At 39.9% G+C, this 20751-nt stretch overlaps 1 protein-coding gene across 3 annotated transcripts in view; it reads left to right on the top strand.

The window, feature by feature from the left end:
* Nucleotides 1–20751, top strand: part of si:ch73-236j9.2 (solute carrier family 35 member E2A) — a 38673-nt gene that overhangs the window by 7002 nt on the left and 10920 nt on the right. For 2 of the 3 annotated variants that reach the window (XM_060852007.1, XM_060852006.1), the window contains 5 exons: nt 11158–11685; nt 13306–13441; nt 15868–15995; nt 17043–17163; nt 18640–18693. In XM_060852007.1, coding sequence (XP_060707990.1) covers nt 11364–11685; nt 13306–13441; nt 15868–15995; nt 17043–17163; nt 18640–18693 — 761 coding nt within the window. In that variant the 5' untranslated portion in view covers nt 11158–11363. Of the gene's footprint in view, nt 1–10269; nt 10329–11157; nt 11686–13305; nt 13442–15867; nt 15996–17042; nt 17164–18639; nt 18694–20751 lie in introns of all 3 variants that reach the window. The other variant, XM_060852008.1, reaches the window with a different exon arrangement.

Genomic DNA, 20751 nt, shown 5'->3' with positions numbered 1-20751 from the left:
TTTGGGAATCAAAGAAAATGTTTGAATTCCAGCCTCTGGGTTTCTACTTGGATAGTTTTAATTGGATCATTGAAGGTACCCTTCATACTAGCAAGAGTATATCGTGATCCTAGGTACAGGATATAGCCAAATATTAGCCTGCCTAGATTCTATAAGAGTCTTTTGTTTGAGTTTAATCATCTCTGCCCTACCTGTGCTGAGCCCAGTCAAATCTAAGTTATCATTTTATATGCTTCAATCAAGTTGACTCTTGTTCTTCTAAACTCTAGCAGACATAAGCCTAACCGATCCTCGTGACATAACTCACCCATTCCTGGTAACGCTCTTGTAAATTTTCTCTCAACTACTTCCAAGATATTTACATGTTTGATTTGTTAAGACACGATGGTAAACCCCTCTGCTAATAAACCAAATGCACACAAGCTCACCTCGCCTTGTAATCTGTTAAAGTATGAGTAACAGACAACTACCCCAATTCCAATATTTAACAAAAATGTCAATTTATTCTTTAACTCTAAAAGTGAACATTAAACAACAACTATTTACAACTCTAAGACTTTTTTCTCTTAAAGATTTGTTATCTGCTTCCCACTCTGTAAAAATATACTTATTCAATAAAGCCCCTATTAAATTTACAGCAACTTAGCTTTCAAAACTTTACAGCGGCTGTCCTCTCCAGTGTCGGTCTTCCTCTGTCTGTCGATTTTTCCTAGGTCGTCTTTGGCCTTCTGCTGCAAAGATGTTTCATATGAAAAAGGTACCTTTGACAGAGAGTGTGAATAGCAGTCTTTCAGTGGCAGTTGGTGCTCCTTCTGGCTAACTGTCCAAAATTCCTGCTTTTTTTTAAATACCTCAAACATCGGATTGTCTCATTGGTTCAGTGTTGTCAAAACAGTAAAATTCAAATTCAATTGGGTTTTTGTATCTTGGGACATAATTTAATTAGGTTAAATTTGAACTGCTGTGAAAATGACTGAGGTATCTAGGTTACAGCCAAATGTTACATCTTTCAATTTTTCCAGTACACTGTGTGACTACTAGTCAGTCACATGACTGGCGCTTGCTAGCTTTCAGCTTTTGCTGTCTCTCAAAGGTACAGTACATGCCTTCAACTTCATAACAGGTTAAATATGACCAATACTGTACAATGTACTTTTAAATGTGGTCTCGCCAATGACATGTATAACTAGAACATAAGCAGCCCAGTAGCTCAGTGGTTAGTATATCTGCCTCACAGCGCCAGGGACCCAGGTTAGATTCCAGCGTCTAGCGATTGTCTGTGTGGCATTTGCACATTCTCCTGTGTCTGCATAGGTTTCCTCTCACATTCCAAAGATGTGCAGGTTAGATGCATTGGCCATGTTAAATTGTCCATAGTGTTCAGGGATGTGCAGGTTAGGTGCATTAGTCAGGGAGAATGTAAAGTAATCAGGTAGGGGAATAGGTCTGGGTGGGATACTCTTCGGAGGGTTGGTCTGGACTTGTTGGGCTAATGCCTGTTTCCACACTCTGGGGATTCTATGATGACCTTCCTACCTTTGTATTCAATTCCCATCATAAAGATTTCCAAGATACTTGCTGTACCTACCCTCTAACTAGTACTTACTAGTACACCCTGATCTCTTTGCATCATAGAACTCCACAATGTCTTACTAATTAGACGACATACTTCTTGGTATTCTTCTTGCCAAAATGGGCAGTTTCACATTTTCCTATATAATATAGCACTTGCCAGATTTTGGCCTAATCAGTTAAGCTAACCATTTTCCATTTAACTTATCTGTATCCCTCTGTAGCAAACTTAGTTTCCTATCTTTGCATCATCAACAAATTTAAATAGAATTTCTTTTTAAATAGGATTTTTTTAAACAGATTTTTAAAATGAAACCTGTGTCCTCGGAACATTTAATTCTAGATTGAGTCATAATATTACAACTATGCCACTGTCTCCCCATTGATTCATCTGCCATTTCTTTATTTTCCATGATTAATTCCCTAAACTTCCCTTTCTGTAGGATCAATGGTCACTTTAATTTTTGTCCTTAAGTATGTTTAGGAACTCTTAGTATTTGTTTATATATTCGTAGCTACCTTGCTCTATTACATAGAGTCATATAGTTGTACAGCATGGAAACAGACCCTTTGGTCCACCCCTACCAGATATCCGAAATTAATCTATTCCCATTTGCCAGCACTTGGTCCGTATTCCTCTAAACCCTTGCTATTCATGTACCCATACAGATACTTTTTCAATGCTGCAATTGTACCAACCAATTTGGTGCTGAGAGATGATATAGGCTCTATGGAGAATAAGGTTGAATCCATTTGGGTGGAAATTAGAAATTCTACAAAGAAAAAGTCACTGATAGGCATAATCTGTAGGTCACCAAATAATAACACCACATTGGGTCGGGCAATAAACAAAGAAATAACTAATGCCTGTAAAAATGGTATGGCAATTATCATGGGAGATTTTAATCGACATGCAGATTGGTCGAATCAGCTCGGTCAGGGTAGCCTTGAGGAAGAGATCGTTGTGTGTATCCATGATAATTTCCTTGAATAGGGAGCAAGTTATCCTAGATCTGGTCCTGTGTAATGAGACGGGAATAATTAATGACCTCCATAGTCAGGGATCCTTTCGGAAGGAGTGATCACAGTATGGCTGAATTTGGAATACAGATAGAGAGTGTGAAGATAAAATCCAATACCAGGGTCCTGTGCTTAAACAAGGATGCATTCTATTACAATAGAATGAGGGAGGGGTTAGCTAAAGTAGACTGGAAACATTGACTTTATGGTCGGACAGTTGGCGAACAATGGAGGACTTCCAAAGCAATTTTTCAAAGTGCTCTGCAAAAGTATATTCCAGTGAAAAGGAAGGACTATAAGAAAAGGGGGAATCTGCCCTGCGTGTCGAAGGAAATAAGGGAGACTATGAAATTGAAAGTGAAGGCGTACAAAGTGGCCAAGATTAACGGGAAACTAGAAGATTAGGAAAACTTTAAAAGTCACCAGAAAGCCACAAAAAGAGCTATAAAGAAAAGTAAGATAGAATATGGGAGGAAAACTAGCACAGAATATAAAGATAGATAGCAAAAGTTTCTATAAATATATAAAATGAAATAATGGCTAAAGTCATTAGAGGATGAGAAGGAGTATTTAATTACGGGATATGATGAAATGGCTGAGGCATTGATCAGTTATTTAATTTTGGTCTTCACAGTGGAGGACATTAATAACATGTCAGTAATTGACAATGAGACAAAGGTAGGTGAGGACCTGGAAACACTTATTAAGAGGTAGTGTTGGGCAAGCTAATGGAGCTAAGGATAGACAAATCTGGCCCTTATGGAATGCATTTCAGGGTACTGAAAGAGATGGCAGGAGAAATAGCAAGTGCAGTGGTGGTCATTTTCCAAAATTCATTGGACTCTGGGGCAATCCCATCAGATTGGAAAACAGCAAATGTGACACCACTGTTTAAAAAGGGAGGTAGACAAAAGATGGGGAATTATAGACCAGTTAGTTTAACCTCTGTAGTGAGGAGGTACTTGAGTCTATTATTAAGGAAGAAATAGCAAGGCATCTCAATTAAAAATTGTCTTGTTGAGTGGTTGCAGCATGGGTTCATGAAGGGCAGGTCATGCTTAACAAATCTTCTGGAATTCTATGAAGATATTAAGAGCAAGGTGGACAATGGGGACCCAGCGGATGTCGTGCATCTAGATTTCCAAAAGGGCTTAAACAAGGTGCTACACAGGAGGTTGCTGCATTAAATAAGGATGCATGGTGTTCCGCGTAAAGTATTAGTATGGATAGAGGCTGGTTGACTAACAGGAAGTAAAGAGTGAGATAAAGGAGTGCTATTTTGGCTGGCAATCAATGACTAGTGGTGTGCCTGAGGGATCTGTGTCGGGGCCGCAATTATTCACAAGTTATATCGATGATTTGAAGTTGGGGACAACATGTGTGTCAAAGTTTGCTAATGATACTAAGATGAGTGGCAGACCAAAGTGTGCAGAGGACTGTGAAACTTTGCAGAGGGTCATAGATACATTGAGTGAGTGGGCAAAGGTCTGACAGACGGGATTCTATGTTAATAAATGTGAAGTCATCCATTTTGTTCGGAGTAACAGTAAAGAGGATTATTACTTGAATGTTAAAGCACTGCAGTATGCTGCTATGCAGAGGGACCTGGGTGTCCTTGTGCAGGAATCAGAGGGTTGGTCTGCAGGTACAACAAGTAATTAGGAAGGCAAATGGAATTTTGTCCTTCATTGCTAAAGGGATGGAGTTTAAAAGCAGGGAGGTAATGTTGCAGCTGTATAGGGTGGTCGTGAGGCCACACCTGGAGTACTGCTCGCAGTTTTGGTCTCCTTGCATGAGAAAGGATACTCTGGCATTCGAAACATATACAATTATGAACGGAATAGATTAGATAGAGGGAGAGAGGATGTTTCCCCTAGCAGGTGAAATTAAGAACAAGAGGACAAAGCCTCAAGATTAGAGGGAGCAGATTTAGGACTGTATTGAGAAGAAACTTCTTCACCCAAAGGGTTGGGAATCTATGGAATTCCCAGCCCATTGAAGTAGTTGATGCTACTTCAGTCAATGTTTTTGAAGCTAAGATAGATGCTTTGTTGAACAATAAAGAAATTAAGGGATACAGTGAGAGTGTGGGTAAGTGGATCTGAATCCACGAAAAGATTAGCCATGATCATATTGAATGGTGAAGCAGGCTCGAAGGGCCAGACAGCCTACTCCCGCTCCTGGTTCTTACGTTCCAGAATGTGGTGTTCCGAAAATATTCTATGAACATCTCATCTAGGCTACTGTTACCCATTTGATTTTACACGTCTAAATGTAAATTAAATCCCCTGTGATTATTATTGTACTTTTCTGATGAGCTCCCATGATATCTTCCTTTATATTTGGTCCTAACGTGTTCTTGTTTGGACGTCTGTACTCCACTCCCACAAGTGACTTCTTGCCTTATCATTTTGCATTTCTGCCCTAATCACTTCTACATCCCGCCTTCCCAAGCTCAAATCCTTCCTCTTTTGTAGTAGTACCGTAACTAATTAGTAATGCTCTCGCTCCATCTTTTTCTACCTTTCTGTTTTTCCTAAATGACGCGTACACTTCTATATTTATGTTTCAATCTATGTCATTCTGCAGCTATGTCTCTGTAGTAGCTAGCAGATCATATGTATTTATACTTGTGTGCTTGGTTGATTTTTGTTTTGAATGCTAAGTGCATTCTATATGTCTTTTTTAGTTTTGTAACTTCTAGCCTTGCCTGGTGATGTATTCAGATTTGACCTATTCCTTTCAGTTACAGTCAGTTTATCATTTCCCTGATTAATATTTTACTCTAAGGCCTTGTTTCTATTCTTTCAATTTACCACACTTTTCCAAGTTTGAAACCTTGCCCATATTATTTTGTTGAAAATCTTTTTTCCTTCCCCAGTTATGTGACTGACTGGAAAACTGGCCCAAGCACAGTGGATGTGTAAACTGTCCCAACAATACAGATCTCACTTTTCCCAGCACCGGTGCTAGAAACAGAACATGACTGGGGTAATAATCTAGAGATTCTTACCTTTTGAGATTTTGATTTATATCTTAATGCCTAGAAATTTGTACTGACGTTGCAGAACCTATTTTGTGCAGTCAATGTCATTTTGTACCAACATGACCCTGCCCTTCTGCTGTAAGATCCCCTCGAACCCTGGAAGTAAATAGGCAACAGAGCCTTCTGGACTCTTGCTCTTTGCTGCAGATAATATTGTCATGCCCCTCATTGTACTGTCCCCTATGATTATTACCTTCCTTTTTGCTCCCCATACATGAATGGCTTTCTGCACTATGATGCCGTGGTCAGTTAGCTCATCCAATCTGTAGCCTCCTCTCTCTGTCTCTTTCTCATCCAGACAAACGTAGTTGTCCAACAAGTTGCCATTCTTTACAAAGTCTAAAGCTCCTGTACTCCTCTCTGGGTTCCCTTATTTCCTGTCTCACCCTCCCGTCCCTGATCACTGAATTAATCAGACCTTAGATCCCATCAGTTATCTAACAGTGAAGACCAGTAAGGAGCACTTCAACAACTTGGATATAGTCCTTAGACAGTTCTTCCAGGTGGGCGTTAGCCTTAGAAGTGAAAAGAAGTAACCTACTTGGGCTACAGAGTCGACAATACTGGATTACACCCTTTGGAAGTGAGGGTGATCAAAAGTGCCCCAGTTGCTACGTATGTCCCAGAGCTTGGGTCTTTTCTTGTACTGGTGAATTATTATGGAAAGTTCATAACCTGGCCTTCATCCTGGAACCTTTGCATCAACTCATGCAAAAAAAGGTTAGCCTTGGATATGGTTGCATAGCCAAGCCATAGCTTTCAGTGAGGTGAAGAAACCGCTATCTTCCGCTATCATTTGGGCGGCACGGTGGCTCAGTGGTTAGCACTGCTGCCTCATAGCACCAAGGTGCCAGGTTCGATTCCAGCCCTGGGTGACTGTCTGTGTGGAGTTTGCACGTTCTCCCCGTGTCTGCGTGGGTTTCCTCCGGGTGCTCCGGTTTCCTCCCACAGTCCAAAGATGTGCGGGTCAGGTGAATTGGCCATGCCAAATTGCCCATAGTACTAGGTGCATTAGTCGGAGGGAAATGGGTCTGGGTGGGTTACTCTTCGGAGGGTTGGTATGGACTGGTTGGGCCGAAGGGCCTGTTTCCACACTGTAGGGAATCTAATCTAAAAAGATCCTCTAAGGTGTTGGCACACTATGATCCCAAGCGAGCTCTGGTATTGATATGCAATGCCACCCATACAGCATCAGAGTAGTAAGTGGCTCAATGGAGACAAACATGCAACACCATATGGATCCAGGACTTTGACTACTGCAGAGCATAAATATATCCACATAGAGAAGGGAAGTTTGGTGGTCATATTTGGAATTATGTCTTTTATGTACATAAATTTGTAATAGTAATGGACCGCAAACCTGTGCTAGGTCTGCTTAAAGAGGACATTGCTTTAGTGTGACAGAGCAGCCCATTGCTTTAGTGTGAGTTCATATGTGGCCTCCAATACTAATGTATCAGAACTTCATCTGAGTGGCCAAGTAGCAAATGCGGATGCATTGAGCCGCCTCCCACTGGCAGACACACCACCGGTGATACTGCCTTTTGGAAGAATCTGTACTGGTTTTGAACCTTTTTGACACACTTCCAGTCATAGCTGACTATATTAACTTTTGCATGCAGAAAGATCCAACAGCTGGTGGTGATAAGGGAAACCAAAGGGCCATCACAACCAGAATTGAAACCTTTTTGGACCCGGAGAGGATGGCATTATTATGAGAGCGTGAGTGATTGTCCCGAGTAAAGATTACCCCCAGATCCTGGCTGAACTCCACCAAGGTCACCCAGGGGTTTCCAAAATAAAGACGTGAGCAAGGAATGATTAGTGATGGTTTTGTGGGAGGGAAATTGTCTCACAAACTTGATTGCATTTTTTGAGGAACTAACCAAGAAGATTGAGGGCAGAGTGATAGACATTGTTTACTCGGACTTTAGTAAAGCCTTTGACAAGGTTTCACATGGCAGACTAATCAGTAAAGTTAGATCACATGGGATTCAGGGTGAGCTTGACAATTGGCTGCAAAATTGGCTTAACGACCAGAGACCGAGTGATGGTAGAGGGATGTTTTTTTGGACTGATTACCAGTGGTGTTCCACAAGGATCGGTGATGGGTCCACTTTTGTGTATCATTTCTATAAATGATTTAGATGAGAATCTAGAAGGCATAGTTGGATAGTTTGCAGATGCCACCAGAATTGGTGGTATGACAGAGAAGGAGGTTATCTAAGATTACAATGCGATCTTGATCAATTGGGACACTGGGCTGAAACTTGACAGACGGACTTTAAGTTGGTAAATGTGAGGTCAAATAAACAAGGACAAAACTTACATAATTAACAGAAGGACCTTGGGTCATGTTGTAAACAGTGGGACCTAAGGGGTCAGGTACATCATTCTTTGAAGTTTGCATCACATATTGATAAAAAGGCTTGCCTTCATTGCTCAGACCTTTTGAGTAAGGAAGTTGGGACATCATGTTGAAGTTGAACAGGACATTAGTGAGGCATCTTCTGGAGTACTTATCCAAGTACGGTCTCCCTGTTATAGAAAGGCTATTACTAAGCTGGAGAGGGTCAGATGGGACTTGCCAGGATGTTGCCAGGAAAGGGTTTGAATTATAATGAGAGCATGGATGGGCTGGAGCTTCTTTCACTGGAGCAAAGGAGGGTGAGGTTATATGGATTATAGAGGTTTATAAAATCATGAGGGCTAGAGACAAAATGAATAGCTGGTGTCTTAGGGTGAGGGATTTCAAGATTAGGGGGCATATTTTTAAGGTGAGAGGGAAAATGACTTTAAAAAAAAAGACATGAGGGGGAATCTTTTTTACACAGTGAGTTGTGTGTGGAATGAACTTCCAGAGGAAGTGGTGGATGCAGGTATAGTTACAGTATTTCAAAGTCATAAGCATAAGGAATGTTTGGAGGGACATGGACCAAACACAGGCAGATGGGACTTTAGGAAACTCTATCAGCATGGACGAGTTGGACCAAAGGGTCTGTTTCCACGCTGTATGATTCTTATGAATGCAATAAAAAGATGGCATGACTGCTACACAGGTTCACTTTACTGCTCCCTCTGAGATTTCATCTGCTGAAGGAATTCTGCAGGATTGTCCATCAAACCTAAAAAAGCCATTGGAGAGTAAGTCCTGAAATAGCCCTTCACCACCTGATGCTGCCTGTCTTGCTGTTTTCTTTCAGCCTTCTGTTTGTTTTCCTGGATATTGAGTGGGTAAATTTGGCACCTTGCTTTGTGCACCTGGCTGTCCTGATGCAAAGGAGGCTTCGTCTCTTTTTCCCTAGGCCTAGTAGAGGAGCAAGATTAGAGCGGTGCTGGAAAAGCACAGCAGGTCAGGCAGCATTCGCGGAGCAGGAAAAATTGACGTTTCAGGCAGGAGCCCTTCATGGCTCCTGCCTTCATTTCTGATGAAGGGTTCCTGCCCGAAGCGTCAATGTTTTTTTCCCTGCTCCTTAGATGCTGCCTGACTCGCATTGCTTTTCCAGCACCACTCTAATCTTGACTCTGATTTCCAGCATCTGCCGTCCTCACTTTCCCTGAGTGGAGGAGCAACCTCACCAGATCATGCCAGCCTCGTCTGAGGTTACTGCTTGGACTGGTGCAGTCTCCATGATCCAGAGAAATGCTCAGCAATACAGCAATAAGGTCATTGAGCTTCTCTGCTCTCAGGGTAGTGCCACCATCTTCTGTCTGCTACCTCACATGCTCTAATTCTACGATCGCATCCAACTTCCACCACCCACTGAGGATCATGGTTATATATGCTTAAAATCACTTGCAACATCTTCCCTCATTCACTCTTATCCCACCCTCCTAGCCCTGCATGACTGATGCATCGATTACTACTTCACCTCAGGATACCAAAATTCCAAAGTCAACAGGCTCCCTCCACCTGAGCTTTGGATCCCAAGATTGCACCAAGGAGGAAAGAAAGAAGATGTGAGAGTGCATCAATGGGATGGGTGACCCTTTAATTACGATCTCATATTTATAAATATGTGCTCACTTTTCATCAGCAATGATCAGTATGAAGACCTATGGTCTTTACATAACATTTCTACTTTCTTCAAATCAAAACTAACTGGTTCCATAGTAACATAAGAAGTTGAAGATTAGGACTGTACTGCAATTCCTGATGAAGAGCTTATGCTTTAAATGTCAACTCTCCTACTCCTCAGATGCTGCCTGACCAGCTGTGCTTTTCCAGCACCACGCTTTTTGACTTTGTTCTACATCACATTTTGTTGATTTTATTTTCTGGTGCTGTTTCTGTACTGGTGAAATTCTTTATCAGCTGGTGAGGTACAATGCAGTGCTAATCCTGCATTGGACTGAGTAATGAGCCACTGTGGTGAAGCTGATGTTTTAGTGTCACATTGACATTCAGAAATCCTAGGAAGGAATGCTAGATTTCTGGTGCTATGATCTGTCTTGGAATGTCTGTGCAGGAGATACTGTATATTGAAAGTAATTTAAGACTTGCCTTTATGTGGTGCCTTTGAACTGTAGTCACTGTTTTAATGTAGAAAACATGGCAGTTTGGACACAGGAAGAACCCACGTGCAGGAATGTGATAATGACAAAGTAATCTGTATTTCATGTTCGTTTAGGGAAAAACATTGATCAGGATACCAGGGACAACTCTCTTGATGCTCTTCAAAATAGTGAGGTAACCATGGAATCATTTATATCTATCATTCCAGCTGAAAAGCCTCTCTGACAGTGCAGTGCTCCCTCAGTATTGAACTGGAGTGTCAACCTAAATTGTTGTCCTTAGGTACTGGAATGAGACTTGAATCTAGAATCTTTTGATTCTGAGGCAAGAGTGCTTATAGTAACAGTCTTAAATTTGCAGGAACTGATGTTGGGTTTGTTTTTGGGTTGTGAAACTGCTTCAGATGACACTATGCCTTCTGACTGAATTTTATGGTAGGTGACAAATTAGTAGGTTGCCGCCACACTTGCCATCCAGTTCGGGATTCTGGGAAATCCTGGACTGGGTTTTGCACAGTGCATATCTCTGAAAGGGAGGTCAGCAATCTTTGCTATGACCTGGTAGCATGGCTAAAGCAGGAGTGGCAGGGAAGTAAGAAAACAATATCAGTATCAGGAGAGTGGACATGGCCTCATTAGGCCAATGATGATTGGAGACATCTGTCACCAGGAACTCCACACTCTTTTGTTCCTATTTCGTTATGTTTCACTTCCGCAACCATCTCTGTGGAGCAAAGGGTGGTTGAAATTCTCAACGCACTAGTTTTAATAAGGATAAATGTACTTTAGCAGACTTTCTTGATCTATAACATGACCAGAAAGCTATCAAAGCAATACTATTTCTTTAGCTTTAAATGTGTTTGGATTTAAATGTTTTAGTATGTTAGCAAATGCAAAAACACAGGGCAGCTTTTATAAAAAGCAAATTATACGCTAAATATTTTCACTTGTTCAATTGTTGAATAATTGTTAATTTTCAGAACAAAATTTTTCCTTACTTTCAGCTGCTGAATTGATGTTGTGGCATGACGTGGAAATAATCAACGATGCAAGAATTGGATGTTGACCAGATCACACATTTGGCATTAACAGAGCGTTATACATAAAACTGGGTTTTATATTCTTGGCAGAGTGACCATTTTGTTCTACAGAACATTTCAAACATTTGCTTTTAGTAACTGACGGCAAGTTGCAGACTGCTAACTAGAGTATGTCTCTGACAGAGAGTTCCCATCCTCTGCCAGACAAGAAGAAGCCTCCTGATGAGAAGTTGCAAAAAGAAAAAAAAATTCCAGGACATTGCACCCTTTTGAACAGAAATGAAAAGATTGTAATTACACGAAGTGACAGCTGTACAGATGAAAATGTATTAAAAATCACCATCACGGAGACCACTGTCATTGAATCAAATGCTGGAGTTTGGAGTGTCAAGGCCATGATGTATCTTAGCCTCTGGTACTTCTTCAGTTTCTGTACACTCTTCCTCAACAAATACATCCTGACTTTGCTGGAAGGAGAACCAGGAGTGCTAGGTAAATATATTGAATTTTTTTAATGTTAATACATTGCTGGTTTCACACAGACAGTTCTGGGCCTAATTCTGGTTCAGTCTCCATTTTGACTCCACTCATGAATTTAGAATCTTTGAAGTAAATGACTTTGTTTTTAAAACTCTACATGTCTGTGCAACCTGCTCTGATTCCTTGTCCCAGGTTCTTTTCATATATTCTGTACGCTGTTTTTTTTTAAACATTACAATTATATGTGAAACTGGAGGCAAAACAACACATCATTTTGCTTTTAATGCTGATCTCTTAAACTTGAAAGATTTATTTTTATGGAAGGAAGCATTGTACCATTGTGACTTTGTATTTCTGGTTTTCTTTGTCATCAAAATGTATTAGTCTGAAAACTGCTGACACACCAATCTGAAATGAAACATTGAGTGGTGGCAATGCTCAGTGGATCAGGGAGTATCTGGGGAAAGAACATTTCAGGTTGATATGTTTTGATGAAAGATTATTGATTTGAAACTTAACTCTCTCCTCAGCTGTAGAAATACATAAGAAATGTATTTGTGCTAAAGATTCACTGTGGAAATGAGACTCTTAAACCACTAAGGAATATAGTTTAATGGTCAGTGGATTGGATACCACTGAAGAATTTTTGTTGTTGGGAATAGCTATTTTAAAAAGAATCATCCCTTATCCAGGATGGATTTCACTGCCTCTGACTCCAGATTCAGAATTATAGAATTCCTACATTGCGGAATGAGGCCATTCAGCCCATCAAGTCTATACTCATTCAGCCCCATCGCTATCCTTCTAATCCCACATTTACCTGTTGGAAGAAACTCATGCAGATGGAGGGAGAACGTGCAAACTCCACATAGGCAGTCTCCCAAAGCTGGAATCGAACCCGCATCCCTGGTGTTTGTGAGACAGTAGTGCTGACCACTGAGCTACTATGTGGCTTTAGCTGCTAAATCAAGCACTCGGCATTAAACTTGGAGGCGAGGAGTTGGTGTAGTGGTATGTAACATACCCAGTAATCCAGAATTTCTGGCTAATGTTCTGGGGACATGGGTTTAAATACCACTATGACAGACAGTGAAATTTCCATTTGAAAATTTATATTAAAAACTAGCCTGAAGGGAACATTTTTACTGTCAACTGTCATAAAAACTCATCTCGTTAACCACTGTCCCTTTAGGGAAGGAAATCTGCCATCCTTACATAGCCAGGAACACCCACAACCTATGAACGAATCTACAGTAAACTTTGTGTTAACTGGCACCTTTATCAATTGGCATTCTTGATAATCTGGCAAAAATTTTATTCCTCAAATACTGTGATCAATAATATGTACACCCCTGCATTAGGTTTCTATTACTTAATGTATGTTTCTACATTTGGTTTTAGGTGTTGATGTTTTTGTATGTTTTGAGGGATATTGATGTCTCGAAGCTTCACTTGGTCAGGGTTTACTGCAGTTGTGTGTAACTCGGTTATCCGGAATATTTGATCAACAGGCACATTCCTGGTCCTGTAAATGGCAGTAAATATAAAGTTTGCTGTATTTACAAAAAGATTGACGATTGGCGCCGGTACTAATTTTTGGTCATCTTTTGTTGCTTTGTCTGACTTTTTCAGGTGCTGTACAAATACTTACAACCACTGTGATTGGTTGTTTCAAAATATACATCCCATGTTGTTTGTATCGACATAAAACCCGAGCTGAATATCCATCAAACTTCCTTATGATTATGTTCTTTGTAGGATTAATGAGGTAAGCTGGAGAAGCATAAGTGAATTAATAAATCAACCAGTTCAATTTTTATTTTATTCAGTACCATTTTGTTATGTAGATTTGTGAATGTCACTCTGGGTATACAGAGTAGATAAACAGTCTACTTCAGATTGGTTGCCATGTATTTGGGTATTAATTAAAAGAGAAAAGTTTGTGTGTGGGGTGTGCATGTCTGGAACAGTACCTTTGTCAATAAAAGTCAATTATTAGTTAACTGATTTAATAGTTTAGATTTCAGATATTTCACCTAATTGAGACTTATTTTACAATTCAACTCTGGGTTTCATCATTTGAATTCACTAGTTGATAAATTATTCTTGAATTTGTGCATTTGAGTGATGTAGACAGTGTGCTGTATCTTAGAGAGAGAGTGAAAGCTTACAAACACCTGTGATGTCAGAGTGTGCTGGAACATTGAAAGATGTAACACCTTTTGGCTGTAACATAGATACTGAGCTGTTTTCACAGCAGTTTGAATTCAATAAATCTGTTTAATTTATGCCCCAAGATACTAAAACCCAATCGAATTTGAATTTTACTGTTTTGACAACATCGAACGAATGAGATGATGCAATGTCTTGGGCTGTAAAAAGTAGGCATTTTGGACGGTTAGCCAGAGAAAGAGTATTGTTATTGTCATACAGACTGCCCATAAACCCCCTCTCTGAAAGGTACCTTTATCATATGCTGCAAATGTGTTGCTGGTCAAAGCACAGCAGGTCAGGCAGCATCTCAGGAATAGAGAATTCGACGTTTCGAGCATAAGCCCTTCATCCTGATGAAGGGCTTATGCTCGAAACGTCGAATTCTCTATTCCTGAGATGCTGCCTGACCTGCTGTGCTTTGACCAGCAACACATTTGCAGCTGTGATCTCCAGCATCTGCAGACCTCATTTTTTACCTTTATCATATGAGAAATCTGTGGAGCAGAAGACTGAAGACGACCCAGGGAGATCTACACACAGAGGAGAATCAACACCCAAGGATGACAACTGTGGACTGGTTTTGAAAATTGACTTGCTGTAAATTTAATAGAGGCTTTCTTGGATCAGTATATTGTTATAGAGTGGAAGATAGATAACAAACCTTTGAGAAAGGAAGCTTAGAATTATAAATAGTTGTTGTTTAATGTTCCTTTTTTGGAGTTAAAGAAAAAAATTGTTTTTTTTCTTTAAATACTGGAATTTGGGTAGTTCTCTGTCACTCATATTTTAAGATTACGAGGCAAGCTGAGCTTTTCTGTGTGTTTGGTTTAATTAGCATGTTGTGACAACATTTTGTTCAGAAAATGCCCAGAAAGTTTTCCTTAGCACTTTCTCATAATGTACCAAAGATTTTGATGAAGTAAAACTGTGCTCTTTTTGAAAAAAATGCAGTGATGCTATTGAATAGTCTGATCACAACCCTGGCCTGGAGTTGAGCTATTACTTTGAAAACCCATTTAATGGTGTATAAGTAGCTCAGCAAGAATTTTGATAAAATAGCAGTAACAAGGGACAGGAGAAATGGCAGTTCTTTGTGTTGTTGCTTGCCCTAAGCCTGATAGCATAATTGGTCTTCCCGTTCCTTTTAAAGCAGCTCCTGTCCCTTCCTCTGTCACCCCCACCCCAGTCAAATATCTGGTGGCTGATTACCCCTCTAATCTTAGTTTCAAACTGAAGCATATTGTTGGGATATGGTAGAAGTAACTCTACAGTCGAGTACATGGATTTTTGTGAGTAAATTATTGCGTTTGAGGTAATTAAACCTGTGTGGATTAAATCATAACATTTAGCAGTGGGAAACGACCATGTTGAGAGGAAGAGAAAAGAGGTCTAGGATGCCTAACACTCATTTACAGAACTGGGTATCCCAGCGAATGGAGCTGGGCCTCCTAACCTGCCAACCTCAGCATCTGCCATCTTGGCCTTGCTTTTGAAGGTGGCAGCCCTGAGTCCAACTCTCCTCTGCCATTCTGCCACGAAAATGGTGTGGGCAGTCCTGTCTGGCAGGCAGCAGGATTACAATATCGGAAATGGCCTGATACATGATGATTCGTACCTCCAGAATGAAAATCTGGATATGTTTGTAATTAATAATACCCCTGCAGAGTTGGGGTAAGAGTCAGTGTTTCTGAACCAGTTTGAATAAAGGACCAAGTTAGTATTATGGTTAAGTATAATGAGAATTCTTTTTCAATCAAATTTCTTAGAATATTTTTGATTGCTGTAATTATTATTGTTATTACACCGAACATGAAACTGATTGGAACGAGATGTCCAAATTCAATGCAATAACTCTTGAGGGCTTTACCCCTCTCCAATCTACATTACTGATAATTATTATGATGGTACCTGTGCCATTTTATACTAACTTTATAAGTTTCACTAGGAGGTTTCACTGATTTTTTTTTTGTTGTTTTGCAGGTTTACTACTGTTGTTTTGGGATTAGTAAGCCTAAAAAATGTAGCTGTTTCATTTGCAGAAACTGTAAAAAGTTCAGCGCCAATCTTCACTGTAATTATGTCTAGGCTTATTCTGGGAGAATACACAGGTAAGAAATCCTTTTTGAATAGAAAATATAGTAATATTGCCAAATGTAATGACCCCAGTGTAATCAAGGATTGTGGCACTAAGTGTTGATTTACCTATGCAAATAATGTTAAGAGAATAAATTCTCTTGTTACTCAGGTTTGTCAATTTATTTTTCTGAAACTTGGGACAGTACTTGGGATTCTTGTAGACTAAGCCACAACAAATACCAAATCCTGAGCTTCCTTCATGTTAAACAGGGGTCCTATCCAAACATAATGGACTTGCCTCTGCTTCAGCTCATCTGTTGCTGAAGCCCTCATCTGTGCTTTTGTTGCCTGTATATGCAACTGCTCTAATGCTCTCCTAGCCAGCTTGCCATCTTCCACTCTTGATCAACGTTAGCTCATCCACAGGCGAACCATCATATTTTTACTCATGTAGATTCCATTTGAGATGTAAAGGTGAAATATGTAAAATAGACAGTTTCCATCTTCAGTGATGTGTGATCACACGATGAGTTTACAGAAATATGGCTCTACGTGAAGCCATGTGCTAAGCCTTGTCATTTATATAGTTACTAGACAATGATTAATTAAAGATGAAAATTACGAAGGGGCTTTCCTCCTTTAGTCTCTATTAATTCGAACAAAGAGCATAATCCACTCTAAGACCTGCCACAATGATAACGCCATTTACTTGTCACTTCTTGTGCTCACAGATCTCCATTGGCTGTTGGTTAAGCAAAGGCTTAATCTTAATATTCCCATCAGGTTTTCAAAGCCCTGCCTATCACTGCAACCTTCACCAATCCTTATTTCTGCTGGAATCCCTGCTTTTACATTCCACCAATGATGCTCATGCTTTCAGCCATCTAGACTCTAGAATTTCCTCCTTAAACCTCTTTGTATCTCTATGTCACCTCCTCTTCAGATACACCTGTAAAAATCTACCCCTTTCAATAGCCCTTTGATCATTTCTTCTAATTTGAATTTATGTGACTTTGTGTCTGTGAAATGCATTGAGATATGTTCTTGTATGTTATGGTGTAACTGCTTTGTAATCCTAGGTTTATGGGTTAACATGTCTTTAATGCCCATAATGGGTGGATTGGCATTGTGTACAGTTTCAGAAATCAGCTTTAACATGCTTGGATTCTCAGCTGCTTTGTCCACCAATATCATGGATTGGTAAGTACTTCTGACACACATTGCCATTTTAAAAAATGCAAATTTTGCAACTTTCATGCTATAAACCTCATTCCTACATGCTGTTTTAGCTGCTGTGCAATTGGTTACAGATTAAAACTGCTGGCAGTACAGGATCTGGAATGGAAGACGTTGCAAACTTTTTATATTCCTTACAAATACTAAACATATTCTTTAGTGTATTTCCTCCTTCAAGATTGTTTTAAACTTTATAAATCTGTTAGAATAATTGCAGTGATTTTGGTGAAAAGGACTTGAATTTTTAGAAATTTGTATTTTGCCTGTCATTTCTAACAACTCTAATAGTTGGTGTGGAGCTTTTGTTATGTTGATAAATGCTGCAAAATCTCTCAAAAATTAAATGACTGACTAGTTTGGTAGTTAGCAGTAGGTGAAGAAACATTGGTTTCTCAGCCCAGACTGAGTTCCTGAAACTTTGGATCAATTTTATTTGGGAAATAGTGGAAGAATGCATAGATTCATTATTACTTGTTTATGGCCATTTCCTAGGATGTAGTTGAATTCTTGGCTTTCTGACTGCAATAAAATCGGAGGAGGCCATTTGGCCCTTTTTCAATCTGTACTGGCTGTTTCGAAGAGCAATTTAGTCAATCCCACCACCCTGTAGTTTCCTCATGTCCCTGCACTTTTTGTCTTTCCAAGTATATACTAAAACTACTTTTGGTTGCAGTTATTAAATCTGCATCCAATATCCTGTAGGCATTGTACACCAAAGCCATGTGCAATTCTGGTGCTGTGGAGTGCTATCTGCTAGTTGTATTGTGAGTGTTCTAGACTCGCAGTGTTAGATCATTTTTGATTTGAATATAGCTTCAATAGAAAATGAATAATACTGTTCTTATGTATTGGTTGTAGTTGACTCGGCTTTATAGGATACATGCAGTTCAGTGACCATTGGACTTAGGGGTGAACAAGATTTGCTGTGAGTTAGGACACAAGCAGCAAAGTTTGACCTTGCATTTGCACACTCTAAAACATGGGCAGCTGGCCAGGAGTAGATCAGAATTCTCCAGAAACAAGGACATGGATGAAAGTTTCAGCAGTAGATGAACCGAGGAAGAGACACATTGGGTGAAACTACAGAAGTGGAAATAAGTAGTCTTAGTTATGGTGCCAAAGTGCTGTGAATGTGAACAAAATTTAAGTGTTCTAAATTCCTGGCTCCCTTGCAATTTGTAATATGAGTTGAAAACCAAGAACTTATAGAACACTGTTTAAAATTTATCCACCAGGTAACTGCCACACAGGAATTTTACTTTAGATTCAAAGACTGGATTTGCAGCCATTAATAATATTGTGTGAGCTTATTATAAGAGACTTTTATATTCATTTTAAATTAGATTTTCAGCCAAGAAAATGGTTGTAGATTTATATAAATAAATGTTAGCTTTGTTAAAGCATGTGATATGCCACCTGTGGTAATTCAAATCTTTTCAGTTTACAGAATGTCTTCTCTAAAAAATTGCTTAGTGGAGACAAATATAAATTCTCGTAAGTGTCCATCGTTTCACTTTTATCTTTTTAGTATCATTACTGTTAACTTTATGTAACTCAATCTGTACCCTGTAATATGGTTAAAATAAATCAAAGTTTTATTTACATTTGAACATTGGCACTTGCCCTCCTCTATTTGCTAACTAATACTGTCCAAGCCTTGCTCCCACCAACGTATTTTCTTTCAGTCTTCCTGTTTTTTACTTGTGCCAGAATGTGCTACTTTAAATACTTTATCTGAGTTCAGATTTCCTCACATTGCATTTTGCCTTTATTGGACAGAAATTCAAGGATTGATGAATTTTAGGATACATTTACACACCAACCTTAATGTTACAATCACGTTTCTGTTGTGCTGCCAGTTGCCATTTGGCATATATGCATTTAGAAACAAAGCCCTAACTAGCTATTGCCAGGCTGCAGTGTAAACGTGGCATTTTCCAGTTCAGGCTTCAACGATTAGCAGCTCAGAACTTTGACAAAGCCAGAAAGAATTTTTAAAAAACACATAATTGGGATATCCTTTCTAAGGATTCTGACTGGTGAATTTTTAATTGCTGGTAAACTTTAGATAATACTACACATGCTTTGAACATCTCACACATGAGTTATAGTAATTTCAGTAGACTGCAGAGTGATTTGAAAGTGAGAAAGTAAAATACGAGAACTTCACAAGAGTCAGGGGGAGAGGCGAGTGTAGTGGCCATCACTCAGGAGAAGGTGCTGGGGAAGCTGAAAGGTCAGAATTTGGATAAATCACTTGGACCCCAGAATTCTGAAGGAGATAGTTGAGGAGACTGTTGATACATTGGCGGTGATCTTCTATAGAAACACAGAAAATAGGTGCAGGAATAGACCATTCAGCCCTTTGGGCCTGCACCACCATTCATAGAGTCATAGAGATGTACAGCACGGAAACAGACCCTTCGTCCAACCCGTTCATGCCGACCAGATATCCCAACCCAATCTAGTCCCACTTGCCAGCATCCGGCCCATATCCCTCCAAACCCTTCCTATTCATATACCCATCCAAATGCCTCTTAAATGTTGCAATTGTACCAGCTTCCACCACTTCCTCTGGCAGCTCATTCCATACACGTACCACCCTCTGTGTGAAAAAGTTGCCCCTTAGGTTTCTTTTATATCTTTCCCCTCTCACCATAAACCTATGCCCTCTAGTTCTCGACTCCCTGACCCCAGGGAAAAGATTTTTTCTATTTATCCTATCCATGCCCCTCATAATTTTGTAAACCTCTATAAGGTCACCCTTCAGCCTCCGACGCTCCAGGGAAAACAGCCTTAGCTTGTTCAGCCTCTCCCTGTAGCTGAAATCCTCCAACCCTGGCAACATCCTTGTAAATCTTTTCTGAACTCTTTCAAGTTTCACAACATCTTTCCGATATGAAGGAAACCAGAATTGCACACAACATTCCAACAGTGGCCTAACCAATGTCCTGTACAGCTGCAACATGACCTCCCAACTCCTGTACTCAATACTCTGACCAATAAAGGAAAGCATACCAAATACTTTCTTCACTATCCTATCTACCTGCGACTCCACTTTCAAGGAGCTATGAACCTGCACTCCAAGGTCTCTTTGTTAAGCAACACTTTGTTCCCAACAGAATTATTGGAGTCAGGGAGTGTCTGAGAGAACAGGCAAATGGCTGATGTAACACCCCCTGCTTAAGAATGGAGGGAGGCAGAAGTTGGGGAAGCTGTAGGATGGTTAGCCTGGCCTCAGTTGTCGGTAAGATTTTAGAGTTCACTATTAAGGATGAGATTGCAGAGTACTTGGAAATGCGCAGTAAAATAGTGACTTTGTCGGGGGAGTTCATACCTGACTAATCTGTTAAAATTTTTTGTCTAACTTGCTTATTATCTCCTCAAAGACAAGTCGTGGACCTGATCTCCTTGGATTTATAGAAGGCCTTTGACCAGCTGTCACACAAGAGGCTGCTCAATAAGATAAGAGCCCATATTAGGAGCAAGCTACTGGCACAGATAGAAGATAGGCTAACTGGCAGAAGGCTGGGTGTGGGGATGAAGGGTCTT

This window comes from Hemiscyllium ocellatum, chromosome 37, assembly GCF_020745735.1.
Source record: "Hemiscyllium ocellatum isolate sHemOce1 chromosome 37, sHemOce1.pat.X.cur, whole genome shotgun sequence".
Lineage (NCBI taxonomy): Eukaryota > Metazoa > Chordata > Chondrichthyes > Orectolobiformes > Hemiscylliidae > Hemiscyllium > Hemiscyllium ocellatum.
Note: the sequence above shows the minus strand (reverse complement) of the source record. Positions and strands in the feature narration are given on the sequence as shown.